We start from the raw sequence: 24,163 nt of genomic DNA on the forward strand, positions 1-24,163 counted from the left end.
ATAAGGATTTCAGAAAAAACAAGGATTATTTAATAAAACAAATTTAGAATATTATTACTAACCTGTTTTTCTTACCCCTCACCCCTTTGGGAGCATATGGCTTCCACAAAGCATCTCCATCTTACACGATTTGTTTCCATGTAAGATTGCACTGTCCTAGATCTTGGAGTAACGTGCGTCTCCATGTATTCTTTGGCCGACCACGCCTTCTTGAACTTTGAGGGTTCCACTCTAGCGCCATACTTTTTATATACTGTCAGGATTCTTTCTGATAATATGGCCGATCCACCTACATTTCCTACGTTTTATTTGTGTTAGAATGGGTTCCTCGTTGGTAGGGTTCCAGAGATCCGTGTTGCTGATGTTGTTAGGCCAGAATATTCTGCAAATGTGACTGAGGCACTTGGTAATGAATACATGTAGTTTTTGGGTGATGATTTCCGTACAACAGAGCAGACTTTACAAATGATTTTAATATTCTACGCTTGGTTCGTCTTGATATTTGTGAGTTTATCCATACTGGTTGTAGTCTTCCTAATGCCGCTCTCGCTTTATTGGGCCTGTTATTTTCATCTGTTTCAGCGCCGCCATTCCTTGATACTGTACTGCCTAGATAGCAGAAGCTTTCTACGTATTCAGCTGGTTGGTCTAGTAGCAAGATATTACTTACCTAATCCATAGAAAATATACATCAAATATATCACTGAAATCGGTAAACGTTAAAACTTTTTACAATTTATGGATGGATTTTGATAAAACTTCATAGAAAGTCCAAAATGTTCGGAAGTTATTTTTCATACGTATTAACCAGACAGTAATTTTTAAACGTTTTACAAATTTTAGATTATTTTGACCCCAATATACGAAAGGGTTAATTTTGAATAGAAATCATGGAACATTTCTCAAAACATACCAAAAGTACTGCTCATCTTTTGTTACGTTCGGTAAAGGTTTCCTGTGATGGTCTGACCAGATTTCAGCAGCTCATAATAGATTGGACCCACCAAATACAGATCAATTCCTTAGCGCCATGGATGTTTGGCTTTGGTGTCGATTCGGCGGGTTGGCCGGACTTCACGTACAATCTCTTATGCTTCGGGTTATCGTAATAGATAAATTTTTCATCGCAAGGTTTGAATCCTTTCATTGAGTTCATTGAGTACCTCCCAATAATTTCTCTTATTGAGTTTGACAACAATCTTCATGTTATAATTGTTGTTCTTCAAACTGGCCTGGGCGATATTTGTCTCCGTGTCAAATTCTGAATCGCACAAAAAATTTATCGGACGTTGAATCCGATAGAACACATTCACCATTAGCTTTGGTGAGAATTCGGTGTGCTTCAGCGACTCTTTTTTCTAATTAAGGAAGTAAAGCTAAACTTCCCGCATATGACGCTTGTTGTTTATACTACAATGTTCAATAACTAAGTGAGATTAAATGACAGATATGTACCCTTGAAAATGACATACAGAGAGCCTCAAAAGTGAGTACATTTTTTTTCAGCGAATTTTTTGATTTTTTTAAGATCATGAAAATCATTATTGTCCGACATCAATATTTTTTTCAGAACCGAATATATTATTCAGCCCAATCTCCAACAAACCGAAACTTTTAAATTTTAATCGATGGATAGATTTTAGGATTTTAATTTTTTAAAAAAAAATTAAATAATTTTGGTATTTACTCACTTTTGAGGGTCTCTGTATAAGTTATTTTAATAGATGACAGCACCCTGTTTACATCTAAAATATTTAGACGTCCATACAGCTGATACTATTGCAAACTTATGTAAATTGAATTACATACATGTTTACATACAAATACAATATATACTTACATATTTACTACAATATATATAAGAATGATCACCCTGCAGCCTTTGTATCTAGTTTTTCGTTACTGTCAGTTTCTAAAACTCACCACTGGTTACCAGCCAATCTACTAGCAATGCTTTTATATGGTGCTATGTTTGTAAATAACCTTTCTATGGTAATTTAAACATATTTTTACTGAAGAAGCAGCAAGTGAACACTTGGTGGGATTTTTTGCATGATTTAAGGAATCTAACAACTCGGGTACAGATTGTCATTTAAGTTGTCCGTTATTCATTGTTAGCCATACAGAACTAGCGATTTGGTTTAAAGTGGAGATGACCAATTGTCACCTTTTGAATAACTGTGCATTAGAAAAGTAACTACATAGTAACAACTAAGTAATTATGGTAAGTTCAACGTAAAGACTTAAACAATACCGATATGGTTAGTGCATACAATGTATTATATTGTATACCAAGTGTACACACGTATTTGTAAGCGTATAAAGTTACAATAAATAAATATTCAGAATGTATGAATATTTTGGACATAGTAATGTACATACAAACATATAGAAATAGATATTTATTCAAACAGCAACTATGAAATACAAGCACCTTTATTGTCCGCACTCCGGAGTGTCAATTGTTGGATTGTCTACGGAATATTGCTTTAATATACATACATACACTTAACGACAAATAAATACCACCTACGAAATACATCAATCACAAATGTAAATTTAATTATTTCAATTTGACCTAAGAAGCATTCCTTGTTGATCAGAAACAACAATTTAGTATATTCTGACCTTCGAAGAGCTTTTCGAATATCATTTTATAATAGTTGTATACATATATATTCCAAATGGAACAATAAATATCAAACAAATCTAATTCAGAAACTGAAAATACCGGAATTTTTCGGGATCAACAAATCCCGATTTTTTTATTTATTTTATTTGAAATAAATATCAAATTTTTGACTTGTGATATATGTATAGGTAATACTAGTTCCAAAATCTGAGGAAACAAAACAAAATGTTTGAATATATTTAACTGTAAAGACAATATGATGAAAGAAATAAGCAAAATTAAAACAACTGATTTGACGAATAGACATTTACTGCTAATAAAAGTTATATACTTAAATATAATTTAGAATTCATCTGAACATTTTTTTTGTTTGGACTAGACTCGCGAAAAGGGTTTAAGCGAATTTGGTTAGTTCATTTACTTCCATTAGTTCCTTTTAATATTCTATTAACCTTTTTTTCTTATTCAAAAAAGCTGGTACAAATATTTACGAATTGGTGTATTCAAACCCTAAATGAAACAACAGTCGGCAGTGGGGATTAAAGTAAATTATGATTGGTAGATAATAATATATCGGACCAAAGAAATTAGTAGTAGAGTCCTAATTTGGCGGCTCATGATCCAAAAATATTCTATACAAAGTAGGTTTAAATTTTATATGACAAATTTTCGAAATTTTCGTATTGATTAACATTCAAATTACTCAGAAAATGAAGTCATGAACAATTATAAGCGAAGCTTACTTTGGACACACGCCAGAGGAGAAACTTCTTCCGCACGGCCGAAGTCTGGCTATACATGAACAATTTACTGGACGAAGACGATTTCGGACCTAGAATGTGCCCGGCTATGCTAAGATCATCTTGCAGTCAGCCAAAGACTTTTTAATTCGTAATTATGAGTATTTTTCCTTCAATATAATGAAATAAATCATCAAAGTTCCTTAACTGCTTCTTGAATGTAGTTCCAATTGAGAAAATTTCGCACAAAAACATTGATGGAAGAACTAGTTCTAGTTCCGTTGATTTTAGGAAACTAAATATTTGGATCCCAAGAAAAACTGTACTAGTTCCATAACAACTTCTCGAATATATCTAGTTATCATTCTTGTTTAACGTTGCAATCAATGATTTTTTAACTAGAACTAGTTCTTCCATCAATGTTTTTGTGCGAAATTTTCTCAATTGGAACTTGTTTCAGAAAGCAGTTACGGAACTTATTTATATTTACTAAAAAATGTTTATTGATTCTTAAATCCATTTACCGTTTGATATATTCGATTTTAAACATGGCCGGCCATCCGATTGAAAAGAAGCGAAAAGAATCGATGTCAATATTTTATTTCACTCCAAGGACATCGACATGTTAAGAGACAGGTCCGCTTCATATAAAGCGTTTGAACTAGAACCGGTTCTGTTCCCCCAGGGTAGTGATTTAAAAAAATAGTTCTAAAAATGTTTACTTTATTTAATCAATGTCTATTAATAAGGTCTGTGCAACTCTATAACAATTCAAAAATAAAAAGAAAAACCGGCATTTTGTTTGTGTAAAACTATACTGAGCTTGTCAAAAACAGCTGACTACAATACCAAGAATTCAAGGCGAATTCACCACAAAGTGGTGTCGATGGCACAGCTGATTATTTTTTTCTCCACTTGTTTAGGGCTCAAGCTGTCAAATTCACAAGTTTGTTGTTGCGAATACCACAACAAAAGGTATAAACATAAACAAAAATTTTGACAAGCACAGTATGTAAACACAATGGAGCAAAAAAGATCAGCTGATTAGATGCACAGACCTTATTAATAGACCTTGTATTTAATAAAGAAACAATTATATATTTTTTTTAATTCCCCACATTTCATTTCCGAGACTCCGTATAACACATGATTGATACATATATATATCCGCAATAGTTCCGCTTAGGTTTTTCCATAATTGGCTGAGATATAATCAAAAACCACGATTTCGACTAGATTTTTGACCTATTTCTGGATCTATATCTGGATTATTATGTCATTAATATCTAATGATAGACACTTCAATGACCTTTCCAAGGATGCACAGTGGGGTAGAATCGAAATTTTTTGTAAAAAATAAATCTGGCATTTCTAAATTTAAATTTTAAAATTTTGCCATACCTTGGTCCGCTTTTTTAAAAATATATCACTGGACTTGACAATACCAATTATGAATCCAAGAAGAAAATAGTAGATTTTTGCTGTATTTTGGTCGAAAAGGTGACATAACTATTTTTTATTAAAAACAAAAACTTTCTTTAAGAATACATAACAATTTTACATTTTTCTCTAAGTTATCTTTACGGAGAACATTTTGGTATAAAAAATATATTCTATTTGTCGAATATGTCGGCCTTACGCCCTTCGGAAATTGACCTATTTTTTTTATCAAAATTTCAACATTGGGCCACATCTAAAATCCCAAAGCTGGGATCAGAAAACGGAAAGCAGTTTTGGAAACCGTGATATGTTTGGGGATAACTCAAAGCATTTTCCCAGCCCCGAAGGAAATGTGGATCCTATGGGCAAAATTGTAAAACTTAAAATTTTTGGGATTTTCACTCCAATTTTTAGGAATTGCGGGATTCTCTTTGAGCTTTTGACAAGTTTTTTTTTACACTTTGTTATTTAGAATAATAAGTTTAAAAAACGTTGAAAATTTTATTTAGTTTTGTTAATAAATAACGATTTACTTATTACATATTTATAGAGTTTCTAAAACTAAAATTTGTATCAACATTTTAATAGGATTGCAAATATTGGGATCAATTTGATTCACATTTACTATTTTTTTGTTTAGATAAGTTAATTTTTGGTCTTACAAAAATTTATCTTAAAGTACTTGGTGAAGTAAATATAAGATTCGGCCGAATATTACTTAACTTTTTTTTTGTCGTTGAGTGTGTAAACAGTGTTGTCGAATCAATTTACCTAAATTGGGCAAACTGCTTGTCATACGTGTTATACGAAATCAATTTGTGTTTTTAAAGGCTTTTAAAATTTAAATTAGTTTTGAATGAAGAAAAAAAACTTCAATAAAAACTGTTTACATATTGATGATTGACACAAAGAAAAAAACGTTTTTTTTTTTTTTTCATATACAGTCAAACACATTGTAACAGTAACCATGAAAAAGGCCCTAAGTGCACTTTTTATAGTTTTTAATAATAGAAAATCTAAATCTACATATATATTAATAAAATTTACAAGTTGTTGAGCTATTATTCACTGGGGACTTTTACATAAAATGAAATCATTTCATTGAAGATCTAAATGATAATAAAATATTTATGATCATTTGATTTTCTTGTTCTGTTATTATTAGTATTAAACAGAATACATATTTAAATACCAGCTCGTAAAATGTTTATTAAATTTTCTTCTATACCGTTGACTTTTGTACTCTTATTTGATTTTATTTTCATAAGAAAAATAAAAATAAAACTAATAAAATGTTTAAAACTAAATTTGGTTTGATTTTCTTCTATTGGTTTGTTGTTGAGGTTGGTTTCTTAATTAATAATTGTATTTTGAGTTCATATGAGACCTACTCTCTATTTTAATATTTTTTTCGTTTTTTAACCTTGATTTTTATGAGTTTTTGGACATTTAAGTGTTTGAAAAAAAGCTAAAAAAAAATATAAAAAAAAGAAATATGAAATAAATTTATTCATAATTAAGCCCTTAAATAATAATAAATGTTGGTTCTGATTTCTTTTTTCTTGTTTTGTTGTTTTTTTTTTTTGAAGGGATTTATTTGAACGAGGGCTGCTATAGAGGATTAGGTAATTCCATGTTGTATATTACGATTTTCATATCTTTGAATTAAAATAAAACAAATTGTGTGTGAGATTTCACCGAAGTTTTGTATTCGTTTGAAAGGCCTATTGATGCCATTATGTTAGCTGTATGGAGCTCATCCGAAATGTGCGATTTTCCTTGACTCTGGCGCATAAATCTGGCTGAATTTGACCGATAGCTTGGGTTATGTTGGTTTTGAGGGTCGACTTATTCGTATAGACCTGTGACTTAAGAAAACCCCACAAGAAAAATTCTATCGGGGTCAAATCTCATGCTCTCGGTGGCAAGTTTACATCACCTCCACGTAAGATGACCATGCCCTCAAATCGCTAGTGCAGAATGTCCAATGTGACATGGGCTGTGTGACATGTAACTTCGTTCTGTTGAAACCCCTTGTCATTGGTGAATATATGGGCCTCATCGCTGAAGATGATTTTTTGATGAAAATTGTCCAAACAGAACACCCATTTTAATAAAACAATTTTATAATTTACACGCTATATCCATCCATGGTTATTTGGTAAAACCAACTGAATAAATGACAGTTAATTCTAGAGATTTAGCTTCCACAATTTGGCCGCTATCAACTGTAAAAGATCGGTCCCTATTGGAAGACCAGTTCGGTTAACAGCTTTCAAAATTTTGTTTAAAACAACAGGCTGGAACAGAGTCTCTTCAATATTCATTTCAAGCTATTATAATATTATCATATGTCCATAGATTAACATACATTTTTCATCGGCACTCGTTATTTTTGTTTGTTTTTACAGCCTAGCCTTAATAAAGTAATTTAAGTAAGCCCTTCTTTTTTGGATTTCATATTTTTCTTTATTTTTCAATTTTATTTTGTTTACTTTTTACAAAACCTAGTATTTATTTGTTTATTTCTTTATTTCTTTAAACAAATTATTATGTTAAACGGCAAAATACACTAAAACCGAAAAAAAACAAATTGAAAGGGCGTGCTCTGGCGAACGTGACTTTTAAAGGTTTAAATTTATTTTTCATTTTGAAAATTATCTAATTGTATTGTTTTTTTTGTTGTCTAGCCATAGTTAAATAATTAGTTTTATCGGATGTTATGAATAGCGAATGAAAATAAAATATAGAAAAATACAGCTGCCGCAAAATGCCCTTCATTTGTGACAGCCTTTTCAATGGGTGTTAAATTACGCTTATAATTATTTATAATAAAATTTACTATAAAAAAATTATAAAAACTCTTTACTTATGATAATTATATAAAGAAAAAATAGACACATTAAATATTATTATTTAAATTATTTGTTTTAGTATAACAAACAAATAGTTTTCTTTTATTTAAAAGACAACAATTTCTATTGTTCTAGTGAATATTTATCAAGTATTTCTAAAACTATAAATTTAAATTTACATATTTCCTTAATATTTCAAATCTTCCACAACTTTAATTTTTATTTATTCTTCTTTTGTTCCATTGAAATTTATTTAATTTCATTTTATATAAACACTTTCATTATTTAAACAGCGAACGGCCTGTTTTCATATTTATTTCAATAATAAATGACATATAGTGTTGAAAACTAAAATAAAAACAAAAAGTCAGATTTCTGTATTCGGCTGTGTCGAATCTTATAAACCCTTCACATTAATAGACGTAATACGTTATTTTCGACCACGATTTTATGTGAAAAATTAACATACCTAAACAAACAATTATTTCTGAATAAATGTAAATCAAATTGATCCTAATATTTGCAATCCTATTAAATGTTGATGCAAATTTTAGTTTTAGAAACTCAATAAATATGTAATAAAATCTTTATTTATTTACAAAACTCAATGAAATTTTTAACGTTTTTCAAATTTGTAATTAACATATTGTCAAAAAGTCAAAGGGTATCCCGCAATTCCTAAAAATTGGAGCGAAAATCCCAAAAATTGTATTTTTTACAATTTTACCCATACACATTTCATTCAGGGCTGGGAAAATACTTTGGAGATAAATAGGGAATACATCAAGGCTTTCCGTTTTCTGATCCCAGCTTTGAAATTTTAGAACATGTGGCTCAAAAAAATAGGTCAAATTCCGAAGGGCATAGGGGCGACATATTCGAAAAATAGGATATGTTTTTTTTACCAAAATGTTCTCCGTAAAGATACCTTGTAAAAAAACAAAAATATTGTTATATATTATTAAGGAAAGGTTTTTTTTAACAAAAGGCTCCTTTTCGCCCAAAAAACCGCAAAAAATCTAATATTTTTTTAATTTTAAAATTGAAAATCGTTTATTTTTGGATCATAAATTGATATTGCTCTGAAATATTTCGTATATTATTGGTAAATTAGTTGTCTAACTAACAAAAAAAATTCAAGTCCATTCGGTTCAAAAATACGTCGTATATACGGACCAAGGTATTGCAAAATTTTAAAAATTCAATTTTGAAATGCCTATAACTCGGCAATTATAAGATATATCACCTAGCCGAGCGCTTGAAATCGGATGTGTACAAAAAAATGGCACGTGTTGAAAATATGAGCCCCATAGCAGCCCTGCACCAGCCGTCCCACTGTGCTGAATCAAAAGAATCCAGAATATATATATGCCCAATTCGCGATTGATGTCGTAGTGTTGTAGCATTGTATGTCATAAATATTTTTCAAATTAATTTTTCGAAACAAAAACAAAACATTAATAAAACAATTCGACATACAATAATGGGCAATAATTTTAATTGGTTCACAACTGAAAATTGTGAATATTACAAACGGAATGACAAACTTTTCTAAACATTTAACATTCTGGTTGAAGGGTATACAAATCTATGATGTTTTGGGTCACTTGTTGACTAAAACAAATGATTGAATGCCAAATTGCAATGAAAACAGATGTTCATTATGAACAAAAGAAAATATAAAATACTACAACAGTAGAACTTAAAACAAGAAAATATATTTATATTAAACATTATCTAAAATAAAACACATGTCATTGTTTACAAGTTTTTGAAATATATTTATATTAAACAATTTATTTATTACACAAAGCGTGATAGCAAAGTCTGTTTGTAGTTCAATTCCAATAGGAGTAGGGGGTGGTGGAGGGGAAAAACATGAAATTATATTTTAGAATCGATAAATTAAATAATTATTAACAGCTCGGTTTGCCATAGTCATACATCAAAAGAAATCTCATATAAAAATTAATGATTGTATCAAAAGTGTTGGCATTTTTGCACCTACCAATATTTTTAGGTTTTTCAGGTTTTCTTTTCATCATCTATATACTTTTTAAACCATAAATTACTGCATATTTCAATAATTTATTAAATCAATACCTACCTACATTAACAGACCGTTTTGAGGGTCTGTTTATTAAAAAAATATATAAATAATAATCGTAATCATTTATTAATAAAGAAACAAAAAAATATACAGTCAAACTCACAGATACAATATCAATAATTATAATAATAGTTCAATCATTTAAGTCTTAGTAATAGTTGCTAAGTGTGGAATAAATTAGCGGCTGACTGGCTGGCCGGTTGACTGACTTGCCAACCAATTGATTGGGCTGATAGAATACGATTTTTTTTGTTCATGTCATTAAATAGCAACAACAGCAAGCTATTGTTTGATTTTTCAAAAGTGATAAGAACACTATAATAACAACAAATAAAATGAATATTTGTCACAAACATTCAACCATACGAATATGATAATATGAACTAATTCAAATATATGTAACAGTTTGTTTTTATTAAATATACTGAGATAAAATATTATTGGGTACACATTTTTATTTCAAATACGGCACGAGTTTCAAAACTTAAAATATGGCTATTAATATTCGAAGCACTTAAATAATATAGAAAATAAATCGAATACTACTGACAAATTTGAATGGAGGACAGTGACACATCTTTGCGACAGTTCAGATCAAGAAAGATGCAACTTCTGCCATTGTAATTGATACATCAGCAACTCATACTTTCCAATATGCAGTGGTTGACAATACAATGGAAACTTTTCCAAATATTTAAGTATTTTATTAATATTGTTACGTTTTTAGCTTTTAAAAATGGTGGTTTATTTCCTTTAAATAAACCTAATTTTGTTGCTTGCAAATAATAGCACTTTAGTAGTTAAAAATTTGCAACATCTATTAATTTATTTAAATTTACACAACTATTTAAATATGTAGTCACTCTCTTTTAATACATTCGCTTACACATTTTAAAAACACACTGGTAATATTCAAGAATACATTGGTACTAAAGTTGATGACAAGAATGATAAACTAAACTGACTGCAACTTGCTGTACCCATTTATATACACAGTGCCTAGAAGTTTCATGAATTATCTAACGGACAAAACTAGAATGTTCTATTTCTAGAGCTTTCAGCAGCCTTAACAGTTAATTTATGACATGTATTCAAAAGCTGGTGGATGTGAAAACTGTTGTTAAACCTTTAAATTCATATTGATAGTGCAATTTCGAAACAATAACTTTATTTAAATAGAAAACCTAATCAAAACCTTTTAAGTTGGGGTGATTGCAGAAGGTAAATTGAGTGAAATGAAACAAGGAAAGTGGTATTATAATATATTTTTGTCTGGACCTTTAGTACCGATGTTTTTTGATATCACTGACAATTTTTAGATGTTTAGCAAACAATTCAAAATAAAATCTTAAGCCACCACATTAATTAACATCAAGATTATTGTTCATTACTTTTAAATTTACTGATGTACCTACTTAAATACTTATTGATATTTTTTCTAATAAAGTTATTTTTTCTTTACTTTCTTTCCAGAAATCCGTGAAAATAAAATTTCATTTCGCCTAAAACTCAACTCTGTTCAAAGAGAATTATATAAAAAAAACTATTTTACCCTTGATAAAGGATTAAAAAAAAATAAAACTCCTTAAACGTAACAAAGAAAAAGAGTTTAATTTTTTTTTACCTATAAAAACAACAATATCGTTGTAAACTACCAATGATTACAAGTCAAAAGCACAAAAAGTACAATAATAAGTGCAACAACAATAAAATTAATAAGAATAGTAATAAAAGTGCGACGAAAATACAACAAACTATTAAATATTATTTAGTGAAAAACAACAAACAATTTCTATTGCAATTTTACTATTTAAATTCAAAAATCAAACGTGAAAATTACAAATTTAAACGTTTAAATCACGAACCATTATTGCTGAGGTTGACAACACTGAAAATAGAAGATACAAAACCATTATAACAGCATAAGCAGCAGCAGCCGCAAAAGCAACAACAATTCTTATAACACTAAGTGAAGTGAGTGTGAGTACAAAGAACTCACTAGAAGATAAGAGGTGAAAGGGAGCAATATTTGTAACAGCAACAACAACAACAACAGCGCTACATATCAACAACAATAACAAACGTTGACATTTTATTCCCCCAGGCATAAATAAATAAACGCTATATTGTTTTTTATTGTTGTTTTATATTCATTTAATCTAAATTTGTTGTTGTGTGCACACGGGACTCACGGTCGCCAAGGTTGTGTGAGTGTGTTTTGTATTTAACGAAGAGTGACGTTGACAGCTAACAAGCAACAACAACAACAATACAGCAATCATCATACACATCCATAGTAAACCTCCAAACACTCCAACACAAAATAGTAAACAAGCCAACCAACCAACAGACAAACAAACAAACATAAACAAACTGGTTGAATAGACGACGATTCAAAACAAAACCGGTTCAAAGTGTTCAAACCAAAACAAAAAACCAACTAAAAGCAAAACAAAACACAGCTTTGTTTTTATTTGGCATCACTACCATAACAAAACACCAAAAAATAGTAGTAAAAAAAGAAAACAATTCCTACTACATACATTTTGGCTTGAAGTGAAATTTGTTAAAAAAAATAATTAAATAAACACCCCCACCGCTGCAAACCTAAACATAAGGCAAACAACAAACCTTTAAACAAAAAAAAAAGAAAATCTTTCTTGAAATAAACAACAAAAAAAGAGAAAATTTCCATATTTGTCCCAGTTTTGTTTGGTTGCATTGCAAACAACCACAGCAACAGCAACAGCAACAAACAAGTAAACCAACCTTAAATCACAGCAATAACAACCAGTGAAATACATTAAAACAACAATAACAAAAAAACTGCACTGTAGTTTTTTTCAACACAAAACTCTACACGCGATTTTAAGCACAAAACACGTTTTTTTGGATTTTGTTTTACAACAACAGCAGCAGCAACAACTACAACAACGAAAGACATTATTGTCATTAACAGCATCAGCTTTAGTAACAACTACAATTGAAGTTTGCTGCTGGTTTTTGTGGATTTTTTTCTGGTGTTAAAAAAAAATATATTTGTGTCTTCGTTCTTATTTTGGTGTTAAAGAAACTGGATTTTTCATTCAATGTACTCAATGGTTGATTGTTACGCAGATATGGGACAAATCGGTCAAGAAGTAAGTACAAAATATGTTTTCTTTCTTTTCTTTTTTTTGTTTATACTAGAATACTACTCGTACTTTAAATAGTTTATCATTTTTTTATTAAGGGTATTCATAGTAAGACAGTGTAGCAATTTTAGAATATTTCTTAATATTCTTTTATTTTGGAAAAAAATCGCCAAAAATATTTTAAGATTTAGTTTTATTATAAAATTGTATATTTTAATTATGTAGGTATTAAAGATTGCTTTTAATTTTAAGTTAGAAATTCCCTTGAGTGATGTTAAACCGAAGGATATTTATATTTTGATAGAAAATATAATTAAAAATCTATATAGATATTCAAAATAATACAATATTTAACATACAACATAAATGTTAATAAAAAAAAACACTAAAACTACGGTTCTGATTTTTTTAATAGATTGAAATTATTATACAACTTACAAAAAAAAAATATTATTTTTATAGCCAATAGTGATAAATTTATGAACCTTTTCCGGAAACCCTTCCATTAAGGTTTATATGTATACTGCTTTCAGTCACTTTAAAATCTACCACACTTTTGGCTCCGGTCAGTTTTGAGGATTTGCTTCTCTTGGTACAAATACCACATTATTGTTTTTGTACCACTCAAGACCTTGCTTACCACATTGACAGGATACCAATTCAGGTCAAAAATAAGTGGACACATTAAAAAGTCTTATAAATGTATGCATCCTCTTTTGTAAACATTCCTTTGTAACAAATGTTTGGCTCCTAAGAACTTTTTGGCAAAATTTTCTGCTTTTGGGCAATAAATTTTTCTACAACATTTTCTCAAGCATCAGCAACATAAAAATATTAACTCGGAAGCTGTGATAGCTTTTCCAGAACATACATTTCGTTATCCATTATGCAGCAGGTATATTTTTTTTTTTATAAAATTTGACTTCAATTTCCATGCTCTGTCTTTGGACTCTAAATTTTTAGCAGAGTTCCTGTCAGGAACTTTTTGAGCCTTGTATGTTTTGAATACTGTATTGGCTTCAAATTTTCGTACCAAATAGTCCGAGTACTGAGCTAACCAGGCTGCTTTTCTAGCGGATGTGTTGGGAACTCTTTTGAAAATGCTTTGTATTTATTGGCTTTAGAGACATCATGTGGACCATTCCTTCTACCTCAACCAAGTTTTCTATTTGACAAGTTCTCCCGATACTGTTTAATAACATTGCAATCAGTTTGACAGCAGACCTTTGTTTATTTGTCCAACTTTTTGTAGGACCAAGTTGAGTTTTGTTGAAAATATTAAATAATTTTAGTACGCACTTTTTTCTCGTCACTCATTTTAATTTTAATTTAACAAGGAATTTGTGTTTTAGAGATACTAAAAGGAGAACCAGAGAAGAAAAATCCAAATCTGGATTTTAATAGCCAACATATTCCCCTGATAAAACCTAGTATGTTATTCAATTTACATCCAGCAAAACTCCCAAGTTCATCAAAAAATCTGTTACTTAGCCATTTAAATCTGTGACTCTGTAGTCTCGGGCAGATGTTCTCATGTTCTCTACTGACTCCAACTCCTCAACATTCCCAAACACCCTACAGAAATCCTGTCTGCTATTATCCCCAATTAAGCAGTTATCACTGCCATTAGTGTTTTGGTTGCCTTTGCATTCAGTTTTTGCCAATAGAACTTGGATACTTGACAATCCATTCTACTATTGCAGGATTGGTACCCAACACACAATCTGATTGAGTAGTGTATCAATAACTCTTCGAGAGCTCTCCTATTATTAAGTAACATGTTTTTATTAACTCTGTGGCTTTCCTGATAGCGAAGATCTGTATCTGAAAGACACTGAACTCGTTTGAGAGTCTATATTATCGTTAAAAGGTTATTCGGGAATACAAAATTAGTATTTTAGTAAAATTGTTTTATGCTAAATTCCCAATTTTTAATTTGATAAATTCACTGAAATTTATTGTTGGGGGATATCGTTTAATATCCTTGTCGACCATATAAAACCCGGTCCCTGTACCAGAGTCCATCTTGGATCCATCAGTAAAAACTGCACCCCCATCGGATCCAACTGAAAAACTCTACTGGGGGTGGTATGATCAGAGATTACCGTGGGAATGATGTACTGATCGATAAAACCAGCCTCATGTAATATCTTAGTGTGATCTACCCGCAATGGTTTCAGTAACGAGGACTCAAATTGTCTAAGTAAGTTCCTTGCCGACACACTCTCAACATAATTCTCACTGATTAGTAAGTTTATACCCAGACATGATCAACTTTGAGCTTTGTTGAGTATAATCCTATAACAATATCATAAGTAATAATAGACCATACTTGGTCACAAACCCCAATTCTTGCCATTGATTTTTCATGACAATTTTCTGTCAAGGAAGGTTCCAAAACACTTTGCTCCCCCTGATAAAATCAGCTCAACGACGTCTAATTTCGGCAAATTGAAAGTCTCCATCCTGTGTTTCCTGGTAAAGAGCACCAATTGTCTGTCTTCGATATATTTATACCCAACCTGGTAGTTTTTTCCCAGGACGAGTAATAGTGACATAAATTGGATTATTTCATCCGTAATGCTTCTTTTCCAACTGACTATACCGAAAAAATCTAATTGTATAAAGAAATTAGCAAAAATTCCCGACAAAGATTTCCCGAAAATTGGAAATTCCGGGGAAATTATCAGGCGTAGAAACCCTTCAACAGACCATAAATAACCATAAATTTCTTCCACGGATTTAATTTTGTTACAAAGATCAGAATAAGGGAGTTGTTATTTAAATTTAAATTATGTAAAGTTGTATTTCTACTTATTACCTTTTTTTTTTCTTTTTCATTATTTATTGTCATTTATATTATTTATTTAATTTAATATATGCAATTTCAATTCAAGGTCTGCTGGTGGTTAGAAATACAAATAAAGTACTTGTTGTCATTTGTTTAGGAATCGATACCAAAATAAATAAAAAGATTAATGTTTAAATTACAATAATAAATGTTAAATAAACCCACTTAATTACATACAAAAATATTGCATAAATTCTTAAATATGCATTCATACAATTAATTTTATTTATTACTCGAACATTAACAAATAAATAATACAAGAACAACAAACCGCATAACGTAATTCGAAATATGTTGTCCTAGGTTGGGTACTTTACGAGCCATAAAAAATGTATTAAAAAATAAAAACAATTCAATAGAATTTGAAAAAAAAAACTAAATCATAATAAATATAACGATGGCAATAATGTACGTACGAGTAGAGTAAGTAGTATTTAAAATTATTAGAAAAAATTTTTAATTTTATCGCTCGCTCAGCAGTAATTAATTTTTTTAATACTTTTTGTTTGTGTTGTGATGAATATCAACACATTCTACTCGTATTTCTGTGAGGATGTTGTTTTTTTATTTAAATGAAACATAAAATTGTAAACTATTTGCACATAAATATTATATTATTTTAGTTTAGTTTTTATTGCTAAAAATTTAACTATAGTGAACCGAATTGAAAAACGCAAAAACTGCATACAAAATAAGATTTATGTTATACACTTAAAGAAATTCACGACTGCACCAGTCATAAACATTAAACTATGAATTTTAATTATTGTCTGGCGCCCAAACAAGGTTCTTGCCATCAGTATTATTAGCTGTAATTAAAAATGTAAACATTTTAATTGATATTAGAGACTTACAGAGTGTTGGCAGAGGCTTCTATAATCATTTATAAATTAATTGCAAATATTGCTTCTGAGTTCATCTTGTAACATTCTTGATACATTTTCGTATGTCAAATAAAAGAATAGTCGCTAATAATCACACCCAAGAGATCACTTAGGTCGTTCAGAAATGGACTACCGATATAGCAAGACTAACGCTGCGGAGGTGTATATATATGTCTATGAGATAAATACAAATCCTCCGACTTACTTATTATTAAAAAGTCGATGTTTTGAACTTTCGACTTTTTATTTTTTTTTTAATAATCGACTTTAGTTGACTTTTTTGGGATAATGGTAGCATTTACACTTTGATTTAAAGTCATGTCGTTTTTTTGTTTTTCTTTTAAAACCCCTACGAAAATCCCCTTGCATTTATACGATGCCTTTTTTGTCAACCACGTTTGCCTTTTTTTTTAGCATATAATCGTATCAACACCAATCAGAAAAGAGCTCAAAGCAGAATATCAAAAAAGTCTTGAAAAACAGAAAACTTGCCTTTTGTTTAGACGTCACAATTTGTTAGTACAAAAAATAAAACATGATTTTTAGTCATGACTTAAAATCATAATGTAAATGCCCCCAATGTATTCGATTTTTTTTCGATTTTTTTCAAAATTGTTCGATTGCTTGAACGATCGACTTATAGAATCCTACTTCACACCAACTGATTTGTACAGACCCATAAAGTTCCCGATGTATAGATGATTTACAGCACTAACCAGTTAATTTCGTCTAGCGGTCGGGAACCGGATTTTGCCAGTTCATTCTCAATATTATTGCCAGGTATGTTACAATTTCCCGGCACTCAGAAGAGCTCCAGGTTAGAATGACTCGTTATTTCATTAATAGCGCTAGTTCTAATGCCAGTTATGGTCGAGAGCTCACTCTGGATAATGCTGCACTGATTCAGTCTCAAGAGTCTGATTCAGTCACCCATCTAAGCCACGGATTTAGAGCCATCTGAATGGATATCAAATCGATATAGAAAATTGTCTGTCAAGAAGTTTGTGGGGCAATATATAGCGGAATGTTAGTGACACATCTCAAAATGGTTGTATGACCAGTATTTCTAGCCCAACAGAGATAAGATTGATCGCCGAGTTTGATAATTTCGATAGTCCCGTAGTAGGTGGATTTATCAAGTGCCATCCACCATCCATACATTAGTATGGCCTTAATTACCATACCGAATATTTTTTTTTTGCGTTCTTTCGGCTAATACCCCAGAATTTTCTTATGTCTCTTCCGGCTTTACTTAAATTTTCAAATAAAAATCGTTGTCTATTGCATCTGAAAACATTTTTAAATATAGAAAATGTTCTTTCGACATCAACTGATGTTACAGGAGCAAATTTAAAAGACAATATTTCTTTAACACTTAGAACGGTTAAGTTTGAATTAGAACTAAAATTTGATATTTAGATGGAGCTATTATTAAAATAGTGCTTATTTTATATTAAAACAAGTAAGAGAGCTATATTCGGCTGTGCCGAATCTTATATACCCTTCACCTAATTATACTTCAAAATAAAAAAATTTAAATATTTTTAGGTGAACAAAAATTTTTTTTCAGTTTTTTCATTTTTTGGATAAAAAAATTTTTCGAATCGAACCAGAAAAAACATGCATTTGCATATTTTGGTTTCCCTGGTTATGACGTTGTTGCAGCGATATGTTTACAAAAATGATCTCAAATACCTTATTTGCTGTTTTTTATGTTTTTGTACAAAAAATGCGTTGTTGTAATTTCAATTTAAAATGAAAATATAAATTATTCGGTTAATCGAATAATTTTAAATTAACCGATTATTAACCGAATAAATCGAAACCTCGATTAATTATTTGCTCGATTAACCGATTAAACCAGAAACCCGATTAATTGAATACCCTAGTATTTATTCTATGCTCAGTAATTTATGAGTACATGACATTTCTTAATAAAAATTTAATGAATATTAAAATTTTTAAAATTAGTTCGGTTTAAAAACATCTCACAAGTTAAAGAAATGGGGTAGAATACTTCTTTAATTCTCCAGTTAAACAATTGGCCTGCTTTGCCACATGTGATATATTGTTACGTTTTAACCTTTTTAAAACGTTGGTTTATTTCCTTAAAATATAATAATTTACGACTGCAACCTCTGCCATTATTTATACACTCACCATCTTTCGTGAACCTTCTACAATGATCTTAACGGACAACTACTACATTCGAATTCTAGAGCTTTCGAAGTTAATGTTCGCAGCTTAAACATTCAGTTATGACATACTTTCAAACAATGTTAACAATCGCATGCTATCAACATTGTTGATAAGTAGAAGCTTCTACTGATGGAAATGTTTATAAACACGATGAATGTTGCTGGCATTTGCTACCGACCGTTAAATTCAAATCGCTAGTGCAAATTCGTAACAATATTTTATTGCTACACTCTTTTGAGTTTGCTCTATCTTTGAGTCTTTCAATATCCAAATTTTAAATAAAATGAAGGAATTTCGCATTAAAATGTTGCAGTGTCGAAACGTGAAAGACATGAAGTCTGTGATATTTGTAACTAAATCTTCCTAACACTGTAAATAAGGAGTCGTGAGAATATGACTGCGAATATATCTATTTCAATTTATCTTACAAAAAGCTAATAAACAAATTGAGTACATACCTCATAAACAATTCTATTTTGCACAATATAAAATGCAAAATTTAGTATATTTCAAATGTCTGCCTAATACTTTATTAAGTAGTGTATGGTTTTTAAAATAACAAATAAATTTAATGAAATATTGTCGCCTTTTCAGCAATTAATCTTGATCTAAATGATTAAAGTTATTACAAAAATTAATATGAAAAAAACTGCAGTAATAAAAACTTAATATATATGTTTACAATTTGTGCAGACAAATGAATATAATTATAGTTTTAATTAAATTCAATAGACACTTTCCTTGAGTTGTTAAAATAAATTTACAAAGTTTTCTAAAGCTTTACGTGCTGTAAAGCTCAAAGTTGGGTCGTTTTAAAGATAACTAACTAAATAAGTGGAAAACGTTTTAACTACTGCAATGATTAGCATAAATCTAAATAATAATATCATTAGAGGAGGAGTTAAACTTTCAAGATAGGGTTTAAAAACTTGTTACAGTTCATTAACGAATTAACCACAGTGGTTAATTCGTGGTCTGCAATGTGAGTAAATAGTGTCAAATAATTGCTTAATATTAATTTAGAATTAACGGTAAAATCAAATTCCAAAAAGTTACAATTTTCAATTTACATCAATAATAGATTTATTTCGTTTCAAAAATATTCACTTCTCCACCTTTCATTGCCATCAGAGGTAAAATATGACAAAGTGTCCCCGATGCAAACAGAAAAATTATCGAAAAAATTACACACCCCTATCGCGAATCAATATTTCACATGAAATATGTTCCCTTTCCCCATTTTTCCTTCATAAATTTTGTTCACGTGAAAAAATTCCCCATGTTGTGAAATTTTTAGATGAAATTTTGTAAACAATAACAGCTGTTGCGAACAAAATCAACTATTGTGAATGAAAAGTTCAGGGGAATATCACAATAGCAATTTTCCCTTCGAGGGAAATGTATATTTCATGGGAACATAAATTTCACATGATTTTCACGAAAGGGGTGACAAATATTTGTTTGATAACATTTGGAAATACTAAATTCCAGATTTTTATTTTCTGCGAGTTGTTAAGTTTTCCTTAATTTATTTGCCACGTAAAAAACATAAGGTAGACATGTTATATATCAATGGATATCAATTTTTCAAAAATATATATAACTTTTGATAATTAAAAAAATCATGGAATACTTTTTTGAAAAATATAACAAAAATTGCTTTTTATTGAGTTTTTGCAAAGATACAAATTTTTCAATTGAAATTAAATTTTTATTTATGAATATTTGTTATAGATTTTGCCATTGAAAATAGAAAACTAAAAAAACAATTTTGAAATTTGTAGTCAGGAATCCCGCTATTCCCAAAAAAGTGTTGAAAAATCCCAAAAATGGGCTTTTTTAGTTTTTTGGCTATAATATCCATACCAAGGGCGGGGTTATCGGAACCCTTAACAAAACAATTAAAAACATATTTGGCCATCTAAAATGGTTTACTATATTTTGATATCGACTATGCGATTTGAGAATTTTTGACCTAAATTTGAATTTTAGATAAAAAATGTAAATATTTGGACCCGCTGTTATTAAAAAACTGGAGTAGGGTGGGTAAAAATGTTGAAAATTTAATTTTCAAATGCGAATTTCTCCTACGACGAGGTTTTTTTGTAGTGCTCGACGAGGAGATTCTATATATGTTGTGGTTTTGAAATCGGAACACAGCCGAAGAAATAGGATCGTTTTAAAAATTGAACATATCCTAGGTGTCCCACTTTGGGGAACCCTGGCCGAACCCCTGGTGGGTCCATGCGGTCAAAATTCAAAACTTAAACTCGTTTCATTCAAATCGGACTAAGGGTTAAGAAGTTACAGATATATTTCCCTCTTTTTTTTCTCATAGCACTGTGCGACGTTTGTGCATAAAAATTTTATTTCTAAAGACAATATTCTGAATGATCTGCTCCACCTCTATTGATGTCACAAAGAAATCTTATCAGCGATTGACAAAAGTTCCATTTATAGTTTTCGAATATTAGAAATAACCGAATATAGCTTTCAAAATTGTTTTAAATTCGTTCCACTACACACCAACATTGAAGTTATTTCTGAAAAGTATTGAACAATTAATTTTTTCATTGGGGCGTATGATCAACATTTAATCATATATAATACACATACGCTAGAGTGTCCTAATTTAAAAAATTCAACCAAAATTATGTGTAATAAAGAAAATATTTTCCAATTTTATTTTAAACAAATTAAATCATTGTTTTATTTTTGTTATATCTTATATCTTTGTTTACAGCCCAATTAAATTTTAACAAATTAAAAAGTGTGCAAACAAATTATAAATAATCAGTACCTAGTATTTTTAATAAACATACAATATATTTTGGTTCTAAAATGAGTTCAATAATCGTAATAAAAATTAAAAGAAAAAATCGCTGCAGAAATTGAAAACAAAAGAAGCTATTTATAAAAATATAAAAATATACTACATACATTCAATAGAATATATAACGAACTCATTTACTACGTCAAAATAAATAATACTATTTAATTGTTGTTTTTGCCGCAAATCAAATCATTGGCAACGAGCCGAAATTCTTTCAAAATTATGTTCATATTTCCAAAATAAAATTCAATTATAATGAGCAAAAAATTTTAACATACGTTTTAACGTATGTGCATGAGCTTTTATAAAAAAGGAATTTTTAAAATTCTTTAACTAAATAAATTAATGAAAATAATGCAATATATGAAAAAAATAACATAAACTGAACAGAAACATAAAAACAAACAATTCCTATTAAACAAAAGCACTAAAAAAACATAACCTCCGACAACATTAAACATATTGAAGCCATATTCTTAAATCGTGTTCTAAAATGAAAACAAAAACAAAATGAAACACAACAAAATAAAAAAAATACAAAAACACCACCCCACCCCCCTCTTGTTCAACATACAAACATATATACATGCACATGTGTAGGTAATTTGGTTAGTTTTGTGTTTATTTTGTCTCACCCCGTTTCAACCTCTTTTTTGTATTAAACTCACTCTTTTTTTTTATTATCTTCTGCTCTTTTTTTTCTTTCAATAACATGACTACTTTAAAATAACGTTGTTCTTGTTTTTATTGTCTGACAACCAAAACAATCAAAAGAAGAAGAAAATTATTGCTGTTGTTGTTCATTAATTACAGAAGAGTAACAACAGTTCTTTATTTACACTGAGAGATGACCTTCAATTTTGTGTTTTACATTTTTTGTTAAAAGTTCTGAGAGCAATTAAACTGTTTAATGTAGACTTAACAGGTGTAAACAAATACATTATTTTTAATTTTTTATATTTTTAAAATTAACAAAGTCGTAAAATTGTAACTGGAAATAAACCTCAATAATATAGGGGCTGTTGTACAAAATATAAATTATATTCAAGGTTATTTAAACAAGAGATAATAAAGATTTTAAATTTTTTGTTTTTGACAAAATACTTAAAAAAATCAGCTCAAAATTATGTAAAATTCATCAAGCCAAAATGTATTGAACACGATGGCGATTTTGAAAACAACTATTTTGAAGTATTCTGTATTCTTTTAGCTGCATCTAACAATTGGGGTATTCACACAGTCTACTATTTGGCATATTGTCATAATGTCCTAATATATTATGAAAGTTTAATAAAATTTTTGTTTTGTTTCAAACAAAAAAGTTCTAAACTAATAAGATTATTGGAACTATGTTTATGTTTTGTCATAAAATAATACTTTTTTTTGTTTAAAACACAACAACAACTATTATAATATGTACATATGTATATTAGGACATTATGACAATATGACTAATATCAGACCGTGTGAATACCCAAAATATGTATGTATTTCTTGTAGGGACCTTAACGGTTATAAGTGATATCAAAAAAGTTATTTTATGACTTTTAAAATAAAAATCCATCTAAAATAGATATTTTTCAACGTAAAAATTTAATTCCTCATGAAACTCTTAAAAAAGAGTTTAAAATGGCCGTCATAGAAAAACTCATTTTATGAGTTTTATTTTTCATGCCAAGAAAATAACTCGTTTGAGGAGTTTTAATTTTTCCGTCATTAAATAAAAGTCATTTGAAGAGTTTTATTTTTTCCGTCACAAAATTAAACTCATTTTATGTAAATTGACACCTAAAGCATGCCGCTGGTCACATTATTACAATTTGTAAAGCCCCTTGCAATTGAATAAATTGGCATTGAAATAAAATCAAGTGAGATTTTAATTTGTTATTGTTTGATTCCTATTATCAAATTATTGTTGTTTTTTTCCTAAACTCAATAAAGAAAGATACAGAAATAAAATAGAAAATAAACGAAGAGTTTTATTTTCTGATGGGAAAAATAAAACTCCTCAAATGAGTTTTATTTTATGACGGAAAAATAAAACTCCTCAATTGAGTTTTTTTTAACAGGAAAAATAAACTCTTCAAATATTTTTTTTTATGACGGCTATTCAAAACTCTTTTGTTTAAGAGTTTCAGGCGAACTATTATTTTTGCGTTGTTAACTGTGGAGTTGAGATAATTTTCACCATAGATTCTGAAAGAGCACGTCTCTGATTTCTTGAACTACTGGTACAATTAAAAAACAATTAGGAATTTTTGTTTTGTATCCAAATAATATTTAAACTAGAGTGAAATATTGCCTTCATTCCTAAATGGGAAAAGGCAAGGTCTCTTGTATTAGGGCTTTAGGCTCATTAGCCTGTCGCCTTTCCTCTTAAAACCCATTTGATGGATAATCTAGTTGTATCTGGAATCGTCGATTGATCAGGGCCGACTTTCAGCCTCTCATCACGTATACATGAAGGTTAGATCAGTTAAAAATT

General features: G+C 29.5%; 1 protein-coding gene across 2 annotated transcripts in view; it reads left to right on the forward strand.

The window, feature by feature from the left end:
- Positions 1–24,163, forward strand: part of Sesn (Sestrin) — a 140,963-nt gene that overhangs the window by 44,853 nt on the left and 71,947 nt on the right. For both annotated transcript variants that reach the window (XM_065511059.1, XM_065511060.1), the window contains one exon: positions 11,251–12,917. In XM_065511059.1, coding sequence (XP_065367131.1) covers positions 12,867–12,917 — 51 coding nt within the window. In that variant the 5' untranslated portion in view covers positions 11,251–12,866. The remainder of the gene's footprint in view (positions 1–11,250; positions 12,918–24,163) is intronic.

Source organism: Calliphora vicina, chromosome 5, assembly GCF_958450345.1.
Source record: "Calliphora vicina chromosome 5, idCalVici1.1, whole genome shotgun sequence".
Classification (NCBI taxonomy): Eukaryota; Metazoa; Arthropoda; class Insecta; order Diptera; family Calliphoridae; genus Calliphora; species Calliphora vicina.